Here is a 20,193-nt window from a genome sequence, read left to right as displayed (position 1 = left end):
CCTTGTTTTATCGTAATGAATTTTTTGGGTGTGTTTGATATGTTAAAGGATAATTACTGGACATGACAGTACAAAACAGAACAGCACAACACATGACATAACAGCACAGAACAACTTTTTGTGATATTGATCAATTTTTTGTCTTATAGGATATTTTGTTAACAAAATGGTATTTTGGTATTTTAGACAACTTGTACTGCGGACAAAAAGTTGTACTGTGGTTTAGTAAGGGACAAAAATTTCAGTTTTTGTCCTGTCCATTCCTCCAAGTTTGTCCAGTTTCTGAAACAATTTTACAATCAAACATAGTACAACTAAAGTTGTCCTGATAATATCAGTTATCAAAATACTTTTACAATGTATGCATATGTTTTAATAATTTTTGTTTCACATGTGACTTGTTATTGTTATTGTTGATTGATTGTTTACCTTCAAACTATTAATTCAAGTGTAGTATAGAAAAATCTAAAATGCGGCGACAAAAAAAAATCCTAAAGATATATTTTGTGAAATATTATAAATGAGCAGATAAATTTACAATTGAGCAAAAATATAGATAAAAAGACAAAGATGGAGAACATTAGGAATTATAAATAAATAAAGGCTTAAATGCAGTTTTGCCCCCTGTTTTGATTAAATCAAAATTTTACTTTCACCGTTTTAAAACGCGGACTTTTACCCACTAAAATTCTACTTTCGAGTCACAACTTCAAAGCGTCGCACACAACTCAATTTGGATCAATAATTCACCAAACGGATACCGAAATGACCGTAATCGAGTTATCATTCCACATAATCAAACCCCACTAAAAATGCAACTATGAATATACCACATCCGTGGAAACATAACCTAAAAGTTTGTGAAAACCAACTTTGAGTTCTGAAACAACACAACCCCAGAAGATAACTCGATTACAGTCATTTTGGTATACGTTTGGTGAATTATTGATCCAAATTGAGTTGTGTGCGAAACTTTGAAGTTGTGACTCGAAAACAAAATTTTAGAGGGCAAAATCCAAAAAATTATAAAACAAGGGGTAAAAGTCCGCGTTTTAAAACAATGAGGGTAAAATTCCGATTTAATCAAAACATGAGGTAAAATTGCATTTAAGCCATAAATAAATTATCAAATCAAGGGTAGTATTTTTTTTTTTGTTTTAGGCAATCAAGGGTGTATAACAAAGACCTAAAATGCGTAAAAAACCTAAAGATATATATTTTTTGTGACGAATTTAATTTATGGAAATCGGAATTTAAAGGTAAAAAGCTTAAGAGTAAACATAATGCAACTTTTATTTAGTGTAGTAGTATTTATAGAACATTCAAGGATCAAGGTGAAGAATTGAGGAGAGAAGAGAATTATGGAAATCGAAGAAGAGAGAAAGAAATTGGAATCATCGTCATCAGAGATGATGGTTCGAAAGGAGAAGAGGAAGGCAATGAAGAAGATGAAGAGAAAGGAAAGAAGAAAGGAGATTGCTGAGAAGGAGCGTCTGGAGGAAGAAGCACTCCTCAACGATCCCGAATTGCAGAGGAAGATGTTACTGTTGGAGCAGGAAGAGGCTGAGAGAATCGAAAGGGACAGGATCGCATTTCTAGAGAGGGAAAAGGATTGGATCATCAAACAACAACAACGAGAAGAAGAAGAAGAAGAAGAAGAAGACGACGACAAATTCAACAACACTGATAATAAAGAAGAAGAAGATGAAGAAGATGGTCCTCCTGAGATTATCTGGCAAGGAAACGAAATAATCATTAAGAAGAAGAAGAAAAAGGTCAAGTCCCCCAACCTTCTCCTCCTCCACCACCACCAGGTAAGTAATTCTCTATACCATTCATCATTCAATTCAATCAATTGTTGTTATAATTAATTAATTAATTAATTCGCAGGAGCATGATGTCGTCACTAATAATAGACCTACATCAAACCCCTTTCCCCCGGAATCCCCCTCTCAAACTCACTCCAATTCAGCGCTTCTTCTTCTGGAGAATAATAGTAATGTTGCTCAACAATTACCTAATTTCGGAACTGAACTGGTCAGTAATTTCATTCCTTCATTATTAATTATTGTTATTACTAGACTAGACTAGACTAGACTAGAAAACCAACTCACTCACTCACCTACTGTGCTGCTTGGTTGGTTTGCAGGATAAAGCTCACTGTCCTTTTCATCTTAAAACAGCAGCATGTCGTTTTGGTGATCGCTGTAGCAGGGTCCATTTTTACCCCGACAAGTCATGCACCATTCTCATCAAAAACATGTACAACGGTCCTGGCCTTGCTTGGGAACAAGACGAAGGCCTTGAGGTCTGTCTGTTCATTCATTCCTCTGTGTATCCTATTCCTATTCCTCCAATTATTATTATTATTATTATTGCAAACTCAGTTGCTTCCCTTAATTGCTAATCTCTTCATGCAGTTGCTTCCTCTCATATTTCTCCTTCTAAAAGAGAGAGAGAGAGAGAGAGTCTATTCTGTTCACTACTTCAATTTATAGATATTTCTTCTGTTCTTTCACTCTATAATTATCACAGATTCATTTCAGTGGAGGAGACTCCTCATTTCGGCTTAGCTTGCTTCAACTTAAACATATTACCTGTTGTATCCTACTTGTCCACCTTCGGATTAACATGTCAAATATTCATCTCCCTTCCTTACTCAATCTAGTTATTTCTTTTATTAATTTTCCATCTACATTGTTTTTTTTTTATTTCATGTTCAACTCCTTTTTTTCCTATACAATTTCCATCATCTTACATTTCTAACATTTTATGCATTGTTTCATATTCACATTAATGTTGTGTCAACACAATATTTTAAAGTAGATTCATTAATTATAATGTCACTTTTAAAAGAATAAAAGTCTTTCTTACAAATATTACATGTTCTTGTTCCTTAACCATAAGTAGTTGCCAGGCAATATCCCAGTCATGGCTTCAGGAGCTATGATGCAGACTAATGGTCATGACCTTCAAAGGGTTTGAGATTGTGGCAGCAAAATCTTATAAACCTGGATGCAGTTACTCATTCTTAAAATATTTTGGTATTTGTGAATTTTTTTAGTTTTCTGTGGTAGGAGGGAGGGTTTTACGCACTGACTAAGTGTTTGAGTCTACTACTGCGTCAAGATTAGTTCTTGTGACGAGTTGTAGACACAACACTTAGTCAGTGAATCTTTTCGTTATCGTCAAATGGTAGTAGTATTTTCAATACAATGGCCATGACCTTCAAAGGGTTTGAGATGGCGGCAGCACAACACTTTTTGTTTTTATTAAAGTTATTACTTTAAGAACATAACACACGACTCAATGTAAAAATGCACTAATTGTGGCTTGGAGCATTGGGCTATCCATATAATTTGGCTGAAAGTTCTCATTAAATAGATTAAGCCTACAAAATTTCATATAATTTGAAGACTGGTTATATTTCACTGCATAATTTCTTTCTAATATATAATGGCTATTGCTAACATGCATAAGTGACGCATGTGGTGTGTGATGCACAAGTAATTTCAACCTTTGGATTTGTTTAAAACAATTTGGTATGCACAATCATATAGATTAAATCAAACAATTCAATTTACATGTTTACTTACATAAAGTTTTTAAATGGTGCGGGATCCCCGTTTTACACACACACCCACATTTATGCAGATGATTTCACTATCACTTTGTATGTATTGTTATATTATATTTAAATACTTAAGATCTCGTTTGACTTGTTAACCGCTGTTTTCAGTATACAGATGAGGAGGTTGAACGCTGTTTTGAAGAGTTTTATGAAGATGTTCACACAGAGTTCCTGAAGTTTGGAGAAATTGTGAACTTCAAGGTTCCTTTTTACTACTATATATTTATGTATATACGTTTGCATATTTATCAAATGATTTTAGCTTTAGTTTAGGTTAACATAGTTTTCAATATCTATGAATAGAATTTTTTATGTTCTACATGAAACATAGCAAGTGTTAATAAATGATGGTTTATATTTCTATCTTGCTATATAGAGTGGGATAAGAACAAATAGAATGGAGAACTTACACTGGCATTTATATACGTCTTGTTCTTGTACTCCTTTCTTATCATACATATAGAACCAATATTTTTGTAAAATAAAATAAAGTTCCAGGGGCATTTAGAAGTGACTAATGAGCCAAAAGGGGATATCACTTTTTCATTTTTGTGAAGTATATAAAATATTGTTGCCCCTATCTCTGGTTTCGCTGCATCTCCCACCTACACAATTACTTGCATCTCGGTGTATTAAACATATTATCTATATATCCCTGTCAGGTGTGTAAAAATGGTTCATTTCACTTGCGAGGAAATGTCTACGTACAGTACAAGTTGTTGGATTCTGCTCTGCTTGCTTATAAATCAGTTAACGGTCGATATTTCGCTGGGAAACAGGTATTGCATTACTTTGTCTTGTTTGCACCAGATGAATATCTTGAATGTTGCCAGTATGTTTGGATGAATTTCATGAAAGCATAGTTGATAATTTCTTGCTATAATGGTGGAGCAGTAATGTGTGGCCTTTGGTTGCTTCAAGCTTCTATAGGCGGTGTCGTGATTTTTTCAATAGCGGAAGTTACAGCCAGTAGAATTGCAGGAAAAATTGGCCATTGAAACCACTATCTTTCACATGGACAAAAACACATATTTACCTTGTTTTGTTTCTGTGTGAGAAAAAAGAAATAGGGAATTCCAGTTAACACGGACCCTTGCCTATTTCATTTCCACTAGTGCCGGCGCTCGCATCTTTTTCTGCCAACTCTGGTGGTTTCCTACAATCCACTGTTCTCCAAATTCATGTATCTCTATTACAGTGTTGCTTGATCTCTGTTCGTTTTTTGGGGTCTGTTGCTCTGTGCTGTGATCTGGGATTGATCACTATGTATGAGTCCTTAGTGTGAAACTGATTCACGTGTCTTCGGAAATTTGCTTGGGACTTCATCTATACTGTGTTCAATTACTGACTAATTTCCTGATTTTGTATTTATGTACTGTAACTTAAGTTATATCTAAGGAAAGCCTGACGAAATATTTGATTTTAAAGTTGGTAAATAGAAAGATTTAGGATTTTAGGTTTAATGTACAGAATATTTGAAACTTCGTTACATTGTTCAAATTTTTATCTGGCTATGATTTATGGCAGGTGAACTGTAAATTTGTTAATTTAACAAGATGGAAGGTTGCCATTTGTGGCGAGTATATGAAGTCAGGTTACAAGGTATAGAATAATATAATGACTATCTTTTATTTTGTCTTTTGGATTCAGCCAAGTGCTCCCGGTTCATTTGTGCAAATCATATGACCTTTGCTCTTGGTGGTTTCAAGTTAAGTTTTACAATCTATAAAATGCTGCAAAATGCTTTCAGTCAACAAATCATGCCCATAAATTGATGTTGTTCTTTTCTTTTACATCTTAACAGACTTGTTCCCATGGAACAGCTTGCAATTTTATCCATTGTTTCCGTAATCCTGGTGGAGACTATGGATGGGCCGATTCTGACAAACCACCACCGAAGTTTTGGGTTAAGGAGATGATTGCTTTATTTGGTCATTCTGACGATGATCATGGAAATTTTAGTGCACTGAAGCACTCCAGCAATGTCCCAAAAACAGATTCTGACAGGTGCGCTTTCAATTGATTACTGAAATTGAGAACCTATGTAAAATAATGTAGATGTAGAGTTGTTAATTTTGGCATGGTGGAGGAAAATCAGCGTTTATGATTAGTGTTTTAAAGGTAAAAAGCTTAAGAGTAAACATAATGCAACTTTTATTTAGTGTAGTAGTATTTATAGAACATTCAAGGATCAAGGTGAAGAATTTGTCAGGTAGAATTTGGTGATGTGATCACTGCAGGAAGCCACGATGTAGACAAAACCCTCACAGTCCTGACACGGTTTATAGTCTTCAATGAAGGAAATAAAATTCATTCAAAATAAGATTTCAGTCAAAAAAATTAATTTTTTTTTGAAGTCTACGCTATACAGCTTTATTTTTTCACTTGCTGCATTAAGGCTATGTTTGAGAGTTGAATTTTGGAGGGAACGGAAGGGGAATACTTTTTCTCCATGTCTAATTAAAATATATCATAACATTTATGAAATCCATTAAAAGAGTCATTGAAATATTATATAATCATCTATCATGTCATTCATTCAATTTTAAAAATCTGAAATATATGTCAGCATATAGACATAGCCCTCCAAAAGCCTCTAAAAACCAACTCCCAAACATTCCCCAAGAGAAAAAGCTAGTTTTACTGGTGATAAAATTTGTGGATGTAGAGAAAATATAACTTAGGATAACTTTCTTCTGATTGAAATTGAAGTTATTCAATCTGTCTCGATTTAAGTTGTCATAGTTTGTTTAATGATGTTTTGACAGTCTTTTGTTTAATGATGTTAATATTCTGTAATTGCATGTCTAGTTTGTACTTGTTCTTATAGTATCATAATCTTTTTCTAGGTATCACTCAAGAAGATCAAGATCTAGGGAGAAGGGTCAGTTAAATGGTGGTCGTTCTGGTAGAAGAAAAGAGGAAGATGAAAGTAAGCAAAGAACTCCTGATGAGGAGTGGAATACCGACTTTAAAGACAGCCATAAAAGGAAATGCAGGAACAGAACTCCTGATACTGATTCTAATAGGGAATGGTTAGAAGAGGTAGATAGGGAAAAGTACCATGAACACACAAGGAAAAGCTCATTTCGTAGGAACAAGGATGACAGTAGCAGAAGGCATGAAGAGTATTCTGATGTGGATAGGGTTACCATAAACAGGGGCAACAAAAAGCAGCACGACAGAAAAGGAAGGAACTCACGAAAGTGGAACCGGGATAGTAGGGACTGGATTTATGAGGCTGGATCTGATGAGGATAGTGATAGAGAAAGGAACCGTAGTAGCCAAAGGAAAGGATCGAGACATCATAGCAGGGGCAACAGTAATGTAACTGATGAATCTGAATCTGACATAGATAGAGAGCATGAAGAGTATTCTGATGCAGATTGGGATGCTATGACTAGGGACAATGAAAAGAACCATGGCAGCAAAGGAAGGAACTCACAAAAGTTGAACATGGATAGTAGGTACCGGGTATATGAGGCTGGATCAGATGAGGATAGACATAGAAAAAGGCATCATAGTAGCCAAATGAAAGAATCTAGACGTCGCAGCAGTTATGTAATCGATGAATCTGACAAAGATAGAGGAGAGATGGAAACACATGATTACTCTAGGGAAAGCTCGAGACATAGAAGATCTAGTCTTCAGGAGTACTGTGAAGACTATGAGAATGAAAATGACAAGATTGATGGAGGTTGGTCTCAGAAAGAGACTGACCAGCGAGCTTATCATCCCGAAAAGAAAAGATTAAGACACCAGAAGAAATTAGATTCCACCAATGGAGACAATAAGAATGTAAGTCATGAAAAGAGTGGAGAGTCGTCTAGCAAGATTTCAAGTTAAACTCTTTGGGATAAAGTTAAACTCTGAAAAATTGTTATAAAATGATAATAACTGCCATTTTAATTAAGAATAACTTTATTATCTTATTAGTGATAAAAATTGGTTAGGCGAGGAATGACAATTTTTTCAATGGAAAATAGTTGTAGACCGATGAATTTATTCTCTATGTTAATTAATGTTGGGCATAATGTTTCCCTAATGGAGTGGTTCTAAAATATTTCAACATGATATCATCGTATCATTTTTTCCAAGGCGTCCATCTTATGAGTTTGTGTATTTTGAAAGGAATTGGCATGTCCTTTTTTGTCCTGTGTTTTCTTTTTCCTGCTTTACTTTTGAATGAAAACTGAGTGGGATTGAAAGGTTCCCGTCCCTGTCGTTTAGTTTTTTGTTTGGTATAAAAGTATTCTACGGTCTGATTTAATTACTGAAGTAAGCTATGCTCTCTCGATAAAATGTAGGGACAACGTTACGGACTCATGAGTAGAATATAGAGACAATATAGAGGCAGAATAGAGTAAAAAAATCAAACATTTATTACAATATTAGTTGTAAACCATTTTTGTTCCTCTAGTCTACAAGAAAATTAGGCTATGTTTGGATTGGTGGTACAAAATAGAATGGAGCGGAATGAAACATAATGGAACGGAGCGGAATGGAGTATAGATACCATTCCATTGTTTGGATATATTTTATAAATATTCATTCCATTGCATACACCTCAATTTGGAGGGGAAAGAAAATTAGAAGATTGGATGGTATGAGATGGAATGGGTTCCATTGTGTTCCATTCCACTCCATTCATTTTTTGCAAATACAAACAATGGAACTTAGTTAGTTACCATTCCATTGCATCCTTTACCACCAATCCAAACATAAGAAACTTTATTAATCGATATAATTGATATTGAGTCTGCAATCCATGTCTAGATTTTGGATTCCATAAACTAGTGTTTTGATTAAAATGATACAATTTTTCTATGCATGCAGAGATTCCCTCTTTAGGTGTTCACATCTAAAAATAAAATACAGTGGAATTTGGTACGATAGACGATTAACGGAGTATTCAAGTGAACCTTAGACGAGAGCGTATCAAATGGGTATAAACGCAGTTGAAAACGAGAAGCCCGAATCTTTCTCAAGCCTATTGAGTTTAGCGGGGTTGTCAGGACTTTAAGACTTGATAATTAGGCGTTTTGATCATGCTCCACGTTTATGGTGCCACTAGCATTAGAGGGCAAAGAATACAAACACCACTTTGGGAACTACGATTACTTGTGAAGGGAAGATTTAACGCACTATCCGCCAAATAAGGCAGGGACTTAAGTCTCCTTCAATCACATCTCTCATACTCTCTCCATCACTAATTTGTCTCTATCTCTCTCTTGCATTTTCTCTCTTTTTATTATTTTTATTTATATTGATCTTTTTATTTCTTCTTGCCATTGTTTTCTTTGAAGGAAGGAAGATGATGATCCATCCTCATAAGGCAAATGATCAGTAGGCTGCACTTTTTGGCCAATATAGGGCTACCGTTTGCCTATAAATATCAAAGTTTGTACTAAATTTTAACCAGAATCAATAATCTATTTATACAATTTTTATCTTTTAATTTTTATACATTTCTTAAGTCAATAGTGAAACATCCCTACACGTCATACTTAATACTATTTGGAGTAGTTACCCACAACTTGGGACAAAGTTCCTCCCTGAACGTAATTGTTTAAAGAAAAGGGAATTACAAGCTGACGAGAACTATGAGTCGATTTCATGACTAACTTTCAAGTTCAACAACAATAGATAGATATATTTTTTTTAACTAAAATTAAATTTGACCTTTTTTTTTTGAGTAAAAACGACATTCATTCATCAAATTAATAGAATACATCAATAATACAATTCAAAATCGCTAAAATTGAAAAACGTTAATTTGCGAACAAACTTGTAGCACTCACGTTATTTGAACTTTTAATATATTTTTTTGGTTACAAGAGAGAAAAACAAAAACAAAACTTCGATAATTGAACTTTTAATTTATCATATTGTTGAAAATTATCATTTGCTAGACCAAACTTCGACAATAATATAACTACAAATGTATATCAATAAGTAAAATTCATAGATTTATTAAAAACAATGTAAAATTGATACACTATTTAAACATTTTTTCCTCTTTTTTAATGAGAAGTATTTAATTTTTTTATTTTTTGACAATTGTATTTGAACTTGTTTGGGGTTTTAATAGTTGAAGCTACAATTTGTCAACTATACTAGTGCTTCAATAACTCCATTTCACATTTTTCATAAAATTTAATGGAACGAGGGATAGTTATATATGCTAAATTTATTTGGAAAGAGAAAGTAAATGGTAAATTTAAAGATGGTAAAATTAAAGAAAAAACAAAGAATAATAATCCACTAAGTTGGTTTAAGAGTTTTATGGTAAAATAAAATGAGAATTAAAAAGAAAATGATGGAATAATATTTATTTAGATTGGGGGCAGTGACGTAATTTGACGTGGTTAGGTTCGTGTGCGGTACGGCACAGCAGAGCACAACACACGCTTAGTTTGTTGTAAGTTGTAACAGATTGATCAATAATATATACTGCGAGCGATCTTCGTTGCATTGCATGTCGTTGTTTGTTGCTTCTTCATCGTTGTTTGTTTGTTTGTTTATTCTATATACATACATACATACTCTGTAATGTAATGTAATGTTGTTGAGGAAGTTAGTAAGTATTTTCCTCTCCTTTCGCATGTTTATTTGTTAGATTATTATTATTATTTATGGAATTCTATAATTGTTGTTAGTTAGTAAGTTTGTTTATTTGAACTGTTTCCTTTCTGTATCCCATTGAATTCAATTCAATTCCTCTACGCGTGAGTGAGTGAGTGAGTGCGTACACATTTCATTCCTCTTTTTTAGTTTTCAACATTTCATTATTTCGGGATCTATTCTTTCTATCATATTTCCCCCAAACCAAATAAACACACACTCTCGCCTGCATTGCATTGCATTGCATCAATTTAATTTCGATTGGATTTACGTCCTTAATCAATCAATCAATTGATTGATTAATGTAATGGGTTGTATATGCTCCAAAGGCAGCAAATCTACAAATGAATATGTTGCCCAAAACCACACAACACAATTCAATCCAAACAAATCATTAAAGCATTTGCTTCTCAATACTAATGATTCGACTGCGCGCCTCATATCCAACACTTACTCCCATGATGAACGACACAAACAAAATAATATTGTTGGAATAGGAAAATATGATCATGATCATCATGATGATGACCACGATGACGAAAAGAGGATAAGCAGATGTTTGAGTTATGGGGATAGGGGATCGCTTATTGTTGTTGGTTGGCCTTCTTGGCTCACTTCTGTTGCCCCCGAAGCCATCGCTGGTTGGATACCTCGCAGACCCGACTCTTTTCACAAATTGGACAAGGCAAGCCTATTTTTATTTTATTTTTCCTATAATCCACTGCTAGCTAATTCATGTCTTTATTATTTATCACACTGCAGATTGGTCAAGGAACTTACAGCAGTGTTTACAGAGCTCGCGATCTTGAAACTAACAAAATTGTTGCTTTGAAGAAGGTTAAATTCGCTAATATGGATCCCGAAAGTGTTCGTTTTATGGCAAGAGAAATTGTTCTCCTAAGAAGGCTTGATCATCCAAATGTCATGAAACTTGAAGGAATGATTACTTCAAAGCTTTCTGGTAGTTTGTACCTTATTTTCGAATATATGGAACATGATCTTACCGGCCTTTCAACAATGCCTGGCAACAAGTTTACTCAACCACAGGTACATTCTTATGTTTGTATTTGATTTTAGGAATCAAAACCATTGTATCTGTTAGATGGAAGCTTTCAGCATTTTAAATTGAATATTTCCTCTAGGATTATAGTGGTATATTAAGACATGAGATATATTGAAATCAATATTTTTCTCCATCCGTGTATCTTTCTGTTGTTGTTAACTTGTCTAGTGTATTGTAATGCAGCCAATGCACTTAATTTTTCTGTCATGCAGCCATTTAACTTGTTATTTGAAGCAGACACAAAGTGTGTTTTAAGCAAAAAGACAAAACAATAGTGTATTTTCTTAAAAGGAGGTCATTGGTGGTTTCAATCCTGCTGTGTTTACAACTCTTAAGCTACATGTCTAATTTTTCTATACATTAATTGGCTTCATGTTCTTTTTCTTTTCCCAATGCGCTAAATATTTTTTGTCATGCTTCAGATCAAGTGTTATATGCAACAAATTCTTCGTGGTCTTGAGCATTGTCACAGTCGCGGTGTTATGCATCGTGACATCAAGGGCTCAAATCTTCTGCTTGACAATAATGGCAATCTGAAGATTGCTGATTTTGGGCTTGCAACTCATTTTCAGCCATCTCAAGGGCAACCTTTAACAAGTCGTGTAGTTACCTTGTGGTACCGGCCACCTGAACTTTTGCTTGGAGCTACGGATTATGGAGTTGCTGTGGATTTATGGAGTGCTGGTTGTATTCTTGCAGAACTACTTGCCGGGAAGCCTATAATGCCTGGACGAACTGAGGTAAAACTAATCTTTTGTTCTAGATATGTATTAGGAACTGAGGAAATTATTGTAAAATAGAATGTATTATTTGCTAAATGTGATTGATTACAAGAGTTTCCCCCTATAACCCCCAGAGAAAACTCCTTCACAGGAAAAGAATTCCCTATGCTCTGTGAAAGCTGAAGGTAAAATGGAATATCAATAAATGCTTTCTACCCATCATCTCACCACCCTATACTTCCCTTTGGCACTATATTTCCCTTGCCTGTAACTAACTCTGCTCCCCAATCTCTTATGCAATCTCTTCTTCACCCCTTCTAGAATTTTGGTTCCCTGCTAAGAGTGTCAATTGGACCTATATCATCTTTGGGCCGAACAGTATGTAGATTCTACATCTTATTGGACATACTGAAAGCTTTTGCATATGTTATCTTGAACATTCCAGTTATGGTGAAATAAGTGTCGAAGTAATAGGTCCTTTTTATCTACTTGTATTTGTAATGTAAAAGACATTTACAGATTCACTTGGTGTAAACTAGAAGAAACGTAAATGATCATTGCATTTCTAACATGTTAGTTTTATAACAACTTAAATTATCTGCAACTATGTTGCTGATGAGAATAAGGAGCTTACAAGTAAAGACAGGTCTTATAAACCATCGACAAAAGAGGGAAGCCAGTATGCTTTTTTATCTCGTTTGAAATACTGAATTGTTTTAATATTTCTTTTCATTCAACTATCTGATTGGCATAGATATATTTCTATGATTTAATTGGGTGGTCGTGGGCACTAAGATCTGGTAATATATCATTATAGGTGGAGCAACTGCATAAAATCTTCAAGCTTTGTGGATCTCCTTCTGAAGAATACTGGAAGAAGTCAAAGCTACCACATGCGACAATTTTTAAACCTCAACAACCTTACAGACGTGTTGTTTCTGAGACATTCAAGGATTTTCCTTCATCAGCACTGAGCCTCTTGGAGGTCTTACTTGCTATTGAACCAAGCGATCGTGGAACTGCATCTTCAGCACTTCGGAATGAGGTAGCTATAAGTTATCTTCTTCGTGAATTGACTCAACAATTATTTTACCAACTGTTTTTCTTAGTCAATATCATTTTTCGTGTTTAGTTCTTCACATCAATGCCACTTCCTTGTGATCCATCAACTTTGCCAAAGTACCAACCGAGTAAGGAGTTTGATGCCAGACTTCGAGAAGAGGAAGCTAGAAGGTATATCTTCTTTTAATCTTCTTATCATCATAGATTCTCATGTGATTTTGTCATATCTGATGTTTTCCTTATCTGCACAAATAGCAAAAATGTGCTGCTAGTGTAGTAGTGTGCTTCGATGATAATTTGTCTTTTATATTGATATGAGAAACTAAAATCTCAAGGGGAATGACATTATTATTTTCAAAATTTGATTTGCAATGACTAGAGTGATAGAAAGGCTCCCGTTTCTCACTTTTGCATTCTCTTGGAGATATTGATTTTCTGAACTTATTACTCACGCAACAAGTATCCAAGTTTCTTCTTTTTTCTTGTCTCCTCTATTTTTTGGCCTTTTTTATTTTGAGATAGCACCATTATTCTGATTTGTTTCTGTTATATTTTTCTTTAGCAATACTTTTCATTTGTCTATCTCACTACTGTTGTTACTATTTATTTTAAAACAGACGACGAACAGCAAATAAAGGACAAGGAAGACAGGAATCAGTTGGAAGGAATTTTAAAGAGTCTAAAGTTGTGCCAGCACCTGATGCTGATGTTAAGCTTCAGGCATCAATAGAGGTACTGAAAATTATTAACATAGTGTTAATGGAACTTTTTTGCTATAATTGTTTAGATTTACCTGATTCAGCATTTTCCTTGTGATTACTTTTTTCAGCAGAAGAGACGGGGGCAGTGTAATTCAAAATGCATTAGTGAGAAGTACAATCCTGAAGAGGAAGGAGGTTGCTTGCCTCTTGAACCTGCAAAGTCAAGAGCACATACTATCTTCTCTCATTCGGGCCAGTCAATGCATCCAAGTGCATATGGATCGTCACGCAATATGAATTTGAAAGAGGAAGTTGTTCTTACTGGCCCTGATCGTGTCTTTACATCAAGAAACTCTGAATTGAGAAAACAAAATTCCTACTGGCACGGTAGGACTGCACAATTATCAAGATTTTCTAATTCACTTGCAGTTCGAGGTGATTCACGGTTTGATATGGGTGGAGACCGTAATTTGAATTCACAGTGGCTAGAGGATCAATTTGATATGAGATCTAGTCACTTGCCTGATGGTGAGTCCAATCATTTGCTGGATGGAACCAAACATTCACGCAAGAAAGACTTCCATCTATTCGGGAGGGATCGTGCCATGGTAAAGAAATGACTTACAAACACTAATTTGTGCAATTGTTATTTTGTTTTCGAGTCAGCATTACATGCTCCTCTCTGATATTATGGAAGACGATGAATTTGATAGATGTTGAGACCATGGTCTGGTTGTCTGTCTTAATTTAAAAATTTCCTAGCAATGTGTGTATTGTTTTCCTACATATATACGCACCACAAGTATAATGCTAGAGGCCTGGAATCTATTGTGGAATTCTTGAGAATGTTCTTTTTTATCATAATTAGTTGTTTATGCTCACTGTGACTATGGAACTCTCTAGTAAATGACTCGCTTTTATTTGTGATTGCAGGGTCATGGTCCCAAAAATTGCCACATCAACTATTCTGGACCACTATTTCCTCCGGAGGATAATCTTGAAGAGATCCTTAAGGAGCATGAAAGACAAATCCAACAAGCTGTGCGCAAAGCTCGTCTGGCTAAGGAAAATAAAAAAGGCTGACAGTGAGAATGGCCAAACTGAGTCACTATTTCACCAAGTGAGAAGTGGCAAGTGACATTTCAAAGGAGGGTTTTGAATTTTGATGCATTTAATTTGGGACAAGGACATTTGAACACATTATTGGGCCTATGGCAATGGCAAGATAAACATTTTTGTTTTGGTAACTTGTCAAAATCTTGATGCCCAGAGATTATGGCTAAAACTAGGCTTCAATGTTCTGAGTCTGACACAGTAACACACACATAGGATATTCATAACTACCGTAGAAGGTATTGTACAGTACAAAAGATCTTACCAACAAACTTGCAAGTTTCAGGAAGTATAGAGAAAAATGAAATTCATAGCCATTGATTGTATAAATTATAAAAATTTTGTGGTTTATATTAAATTAACACACAAGTGGATTGTTTCATTTCGGATGGTGAGGTCATTTCCATGGTATTATTAGCTTTGTACATTTTTCAAATTACATTTTTTTTCTTCATTTAACTAGATTAGACATTTGTATGTTTATAGGTATTGGCATAAGAAATTCAGGATAATGCAACAAGTATTACATTATTATTTTATTTTAAATACTAATTTTATGCCGTATAAAAAAAAATACTCCCTTGTGTCCTTTTTATAAGGAAGATTTTGGGAAAAAAAATTAGTCCTTTTTATTAGAAACTTTGACCAATTTTCAAATGTTTTAAATGTTTGATTTCACTTATGTCCTTATTGATTATGAGAGAGAATATTAAAAATAAGAGTATATATGAAATAAATTTAAATTTATAGGAGTATTAAATGAAAGTAACTATTTACAATGTGTTTTCAATGTAATTTTTTCAAAATGTTTTTTATAAAAAAAAAAAGGACTGAGGGGAGTACTATCTTGTATCATTTTACCTTTTTAACCTTTTGATGGTTGTATTTAATAATTATTTTGTGCCTCATTTGGATTCAATCAATATTTCGACAACAGTTTTTTAACCAATGTTTATAATTTTATAAAGATGGGTTTAATTTGATGTGATAGTGTAAAAATTTTAACACATATATCCAAAAAATTTAACACACCCCCCGCAGGTACATATGGATTGGTCTTTATGTTAGTAGTATAGTTATTTGATATTATTATAAAAAAAAAATTAGTCTTTATTTTATTAAATAATATTATTATGATATTATTGAAACTCTGGCCGACATTTTACAAGGCTGGGATCACAAACCGTAAATAAAAAACTAAATATATTAAAAATTGTATCCTCAATGTCTTAATAAAATAAAAAAAGAATAATGTTAGGAACACACTCTTTAACAAACACACTACAACACACTCTCTTTTATTGGTTAAAATTCACATGGGTCCCATAAAAAAATGTGGACCCATATAATTTTTATGGGACCCATATAAATTTTAACCAATAGAAAAGAGTGTGTTAGAGTGTGTTCGTTAAAGAGTGTGTTGCTAGCACTCCTCATAAAAAAAAACCACACTAATTATTAACTCCGAAGAATAATGCTAGCAATACATTCTTTAACAAACACACTCTAACACACTCTCTTTTATTGGTTGAAATTCACATGGGTCCCATAAAAAAATGTGGACCCTTATAACTTTTATGGGACCCATATAAATTTTAACCAATAGAAGAAGGTGTGTTAGAGTGTGTTTGTTAAAGAGTGTGTTGTTAGCATTTCTCTTACTCCGAATGAGATTAGGCGTTAATATTGTTGCCTGTTTTGGTTTTGACACGCACACTCACTCACTATTTGAGTACTTAAAGGAAAAGAAAAAGAAAAAGAAAAGAAAAGAAAGGGTATTTGTATTTAGCGGCGAGGGGAGGGGAGGGGAGGGGAAGGGAAGAGTATAGAATTGGGAAAGAATATTGAATTGAAGAAGACGAAGACCACATTCATTCATTATGAGCAACGAATAGTAAGTTCTTCAACTTGTTATTACTGTTAGTAAGTATTGTGTTGTTAATTGTTAACTGTAAGAAGCATTGATCGTTTGATTTTCAGCGATTACCTGTTTAAGCTTCTGATAATCGGAGACTCCTCCGTTGGAAAGTCATGTTTGCTTCTCAGATTTGCGGTTCGTTCCTTTCTATTCTCTCTCTCTCTCTCAGATCCTCCTCCTCCTCCTCCTTTAGTAATAGTAATACTCACTCACCCTTTCTTTTCTTTTCTTTTCTCACTCAGGATGACTCGTATGATGACAGCTACATTAGTACCATCGGAGTCGATTTCGTAACCAACTAACTAACTCTCTTTTTTCACTATTATATCAATCAATTACTATTTATTATTATTATTATTATTATTTATTGCTGCCAGAAAATCAGAACTGTGGAACAACAAGGGAAAACCGTCAAGCTGCAGATTGTATGTAACTAACTAACTAACTAACTATCATTCATTCTGCTTTTTTTACTATAATAATGAATTAATCATTTAATTATCTTTGTTTTAGTGGGATACCGCTGGACAGGAGCGATTCCGGACTATAACTAGTAGTTATTATAGAGGAGCTCATGGAATCATTATTGTTTATGATGTCACTGACATGGAAAGTTTCAACAATGTCAAGCAGTGGTTGCATGAAATTGATCGTTATGCAAATAACACTGTATGCAAGCTTCTTGTTGGGAATAAATGTGATCTCATTGACAACAAACTTGTTCACACACAGACTGCCGAGGTAAATAAATACTTTTAATTAGTCATATCCACTTTTCAATATTGGCTGGTCTGATCTACAATTTATTTTTCCTTGTCCAAAATAGTGGTGCCATTGAATTCAATGTAGAATTGTTCACTTAAAAGAATGCATGGGCCTGAATATATCAGTTACTCCTCCTAGTTTGATTGCCTGACTGACATATCCTTTGATGTTCATGGACATGAACCACAGGCATTTGCAGATGAGCTTGGTATCCCTTTCCTTGAGACAAGTGCTAAAGACTCCATCAATGTGGAGCAGGCTTTCTTAACTATGGCAGCAGAGATTAAGAACAAGTATCTACTATTTCTAGCTTCCCTTGTTTCATTTATCATCATATCTATCGATTCACAAATGATTATGATTGCTTGCTATTATTTTTCTCAACATATGCAAAATTAAAATTGACAGTAGATAGATCATCATGAGTTTGTGCCATTTTCTTTTCCTTTTTTAAACTACACTTTTCATGTTTATTTTATTTATGCATGAATGATAAAATATGTTTTATATAAAATAATAACAAATTAAAGCTTTATCTGAGGAATAAGTGGTGGCCTTTCTTTGCAAGCTAAATTTCCATAATCAAGAGTTTGATAACAGATAATGTGTGCCATGCCAACATTTAATCCTTAACAAGTTTTAGATTTATCTAGTGCCGTATTCTTATGGAGTATCAATTTTCTAATCACGTTATTTCTTTACTTTATTCATGCACAACATGACTTGTTTTGGACCTTGATTTGAATATGCAGGATGGGAAGCCAACCAACTGGTAGTAAGTCTTCTGAATCTGTTCAGATGAAGGGGCAACCAATCCCACAGAAGAGCAATTGTTGTGGTTAGGTTGAACTTGTAAATTTCCATCTCTTTTTTAACTCTTATAGTAAAATAGAGAGACCGTGTTTCTTTAATCTGTTATGACATGGATGTTTCAGTCACTGCCAAAATACCATCTATTTAATCCTTGGATAATATAGTTTCTGACTCTTATGGTGACTACTCAAATATAGAGTGAATAGGAAGCAATTTCTTATACGCATAATATATTAGCTTAAGGCTTTGACCATACAATTTCGCAAACATATTTCATAAGTGCACACAGCAATCGAAGTCATTCCCAGTTAATGCTATGCGTGCAATATATACAATAGATTGATTGGTGATGATACTTTCTATGTTGTAGAGGCCTTCAAAACCGAGCTTATACTTTGTTGGAAATCAACTTAGTTTGGCCAAGTCTAGGGTGGGTGAGTGAAATAGGTGTCCCATGGTGGAGCGGGACTCCCATGCATTTTCTGTCTAGTGCAATCCGATCCATCTATATCCTTTGGCACAAAACTTTTAATTATTAAACACACAATCAAAGACACGGGTTCCACTGGACATTGTCCAGTACCGGAGAGAATCCGTCCCCCTCATGGTGGGAGACTTATATTCACCATTAGATCATGAAAGTTTACATCAAACTATAATGAAGTTTCCACACCATCTTATCTCCTCTTTCATCTCTTCTTCCTCTGCTCCACACTCTCTCTTTCTTTCTTTTTCCCTTCTTTCTTTCTTTCTGCAACAAACACATAATATTAATGGAGCATAATTTCTCAAATATTTAAATGAATTTTTTCAAAAAAAAAATTAGGGTGGATAAATGATTAGAGATTTATGTTAAATAAATTTCTGAATTAATTCTTTAAAATTAAACTCCTTACAAAATTAACAGATTGATTTAAACATTGCACATGATTATTAACCTCACCCATTAAGTATCAAATTAACTTTCATAAGAAGCTTGTGTTTTTGGAAGAAAAAGTGAAGAGAATTGCTTCAGGTATTAAGAAAACAAGAGAAGTTTGATTTAGTAACCTAAATGCATCAAAAGTTACAATTTATGATATTCAAGATAAGATCTCAGATATTGAGAAAATCATGGTTTGTGGGATTGAAATTTGAGAGCAAAAATGATGGTGTGTTTGACAGCGGCGGTGGACTAGGGAGTACTATGCGCATACAAAAAAAATTGGTCTCTCACAGTGAAAGACTCGTTCTCCTTACGTACCCTAGAAGGCGCCACTTAATTTTGATAGTCTTGTACGATATTCAGCCTGCACAAGATCGCCTTTTTTTTTCTTGCTGCCATGGGGTCTTTGTGTCTTCCTTCTTTTCTATCAAGTTTTGACTTGCCTTTCCTCCTAAAAAACAAATAATTCAGCTTAAACTTAATTAAAAAAGATGGTGACAAGTTCGCTATACATTAAATCAGACGGGTTATGATATCCAAGTTTGCTGAATTGATTAAAAATATTTATACTTATCCAATTTATCACGTCTTTAATGGTATTATTATACTGTAGTAAATATTATTTATATAAAATATACTTTTACATAACCAAGCATGAATAAAAAATATATATATTTTAAAGATTTAAGCTACTTTGATAAACTAACCCCTAAACTCATTAAGGATTTTTTTAAAAAATAAAAATTAACTATTGTAGTGATTGATATCTGGCCAAGATAGAATGCCAAGATGGAATGAAAAAGATAACGATGATTCAAAGAATGTCCTTGTTTGTTCTTCATTCTCGTAAACCACT

The 20,193-nt window shown here is 34.0% G+C and overlaps 1 protein-coding gene and 1 pseudogene across 1 annotated transcript; both read left to right on the top strand.

Annotated features, from left to right (window-relative positions):
- Positions 1–1,234: 1,234 nt before the first annotated feature.
- LOC123904563 lies at positions 1,235–15,414 on the top strand (annotated as a pseudogene).
- Positions 15,415–16,632: 1,218 nt separating this feature from the next.
- Positions 16,633–18,598, top strand: LOC123910507 (ras-related protein RABD1-like). The gene is made up of 7 exons (XM_045961634.1): positions 16,633–16,810; positions 16,897–16,969; positions 17,077–17,124; positions 17,212–17,259; positions 17,348–17,575; positions 17,789–17,892; positions 18,352–18,598. Exons 1-7 carry the CDS (start codon positions 16,797–16,799, stop codon positions 18,440–18,442), a joined length of 606 nt encoding a protein of 201 aa, XP_045817590.1. The 5' UTR covers positions 16,633–16,796; the 3' UTR covers positions 18,443–18,598.
- Positions 18,599–20,193: the final 1,595 nt, after the last annotated feature.

The sequence above is a fragment of the Trifolium pratense genome, linkage group LG2 (assembly GCF_020283565.1).
Source record: "Trifolium pratense cultivar HEN17-A07 linkage group LG2, ARS_RC_1.1, whole genome shotgun sequence".
Taxonomy (NCBI): Eukaryota; Viridiplantae; Streptophyta; class Magnoliopsida; order Fabales; family Fabaceae; genus Trifolium; species Trifolium pratense.
The sequence above is the reverse complement of the archived record's forward strand: the minus strand, read 5'-3'. Positions and strand labels throughout refer to the sequence as shown.

Excerpts from the sequence above, each read along its gene's own strand:
- LOC123910507 (XM_045961634.1), top strand. Across the intron at positions 16,970-17,076 it reads GTTTGCTTCTCAGATTTGCG|GATGACTCGTATGATGACAG; the intron begins GTTCGTTCCTTT and ends TTTCTCACTCAG. Across the intron at positions 17,125-17,211 it reads GTACCATCGGAGTCGATTTC|AAAATCAGAACTGTGGAACA; the intron begins GTAACCAACTAA and ends TATTGCTGCCAG.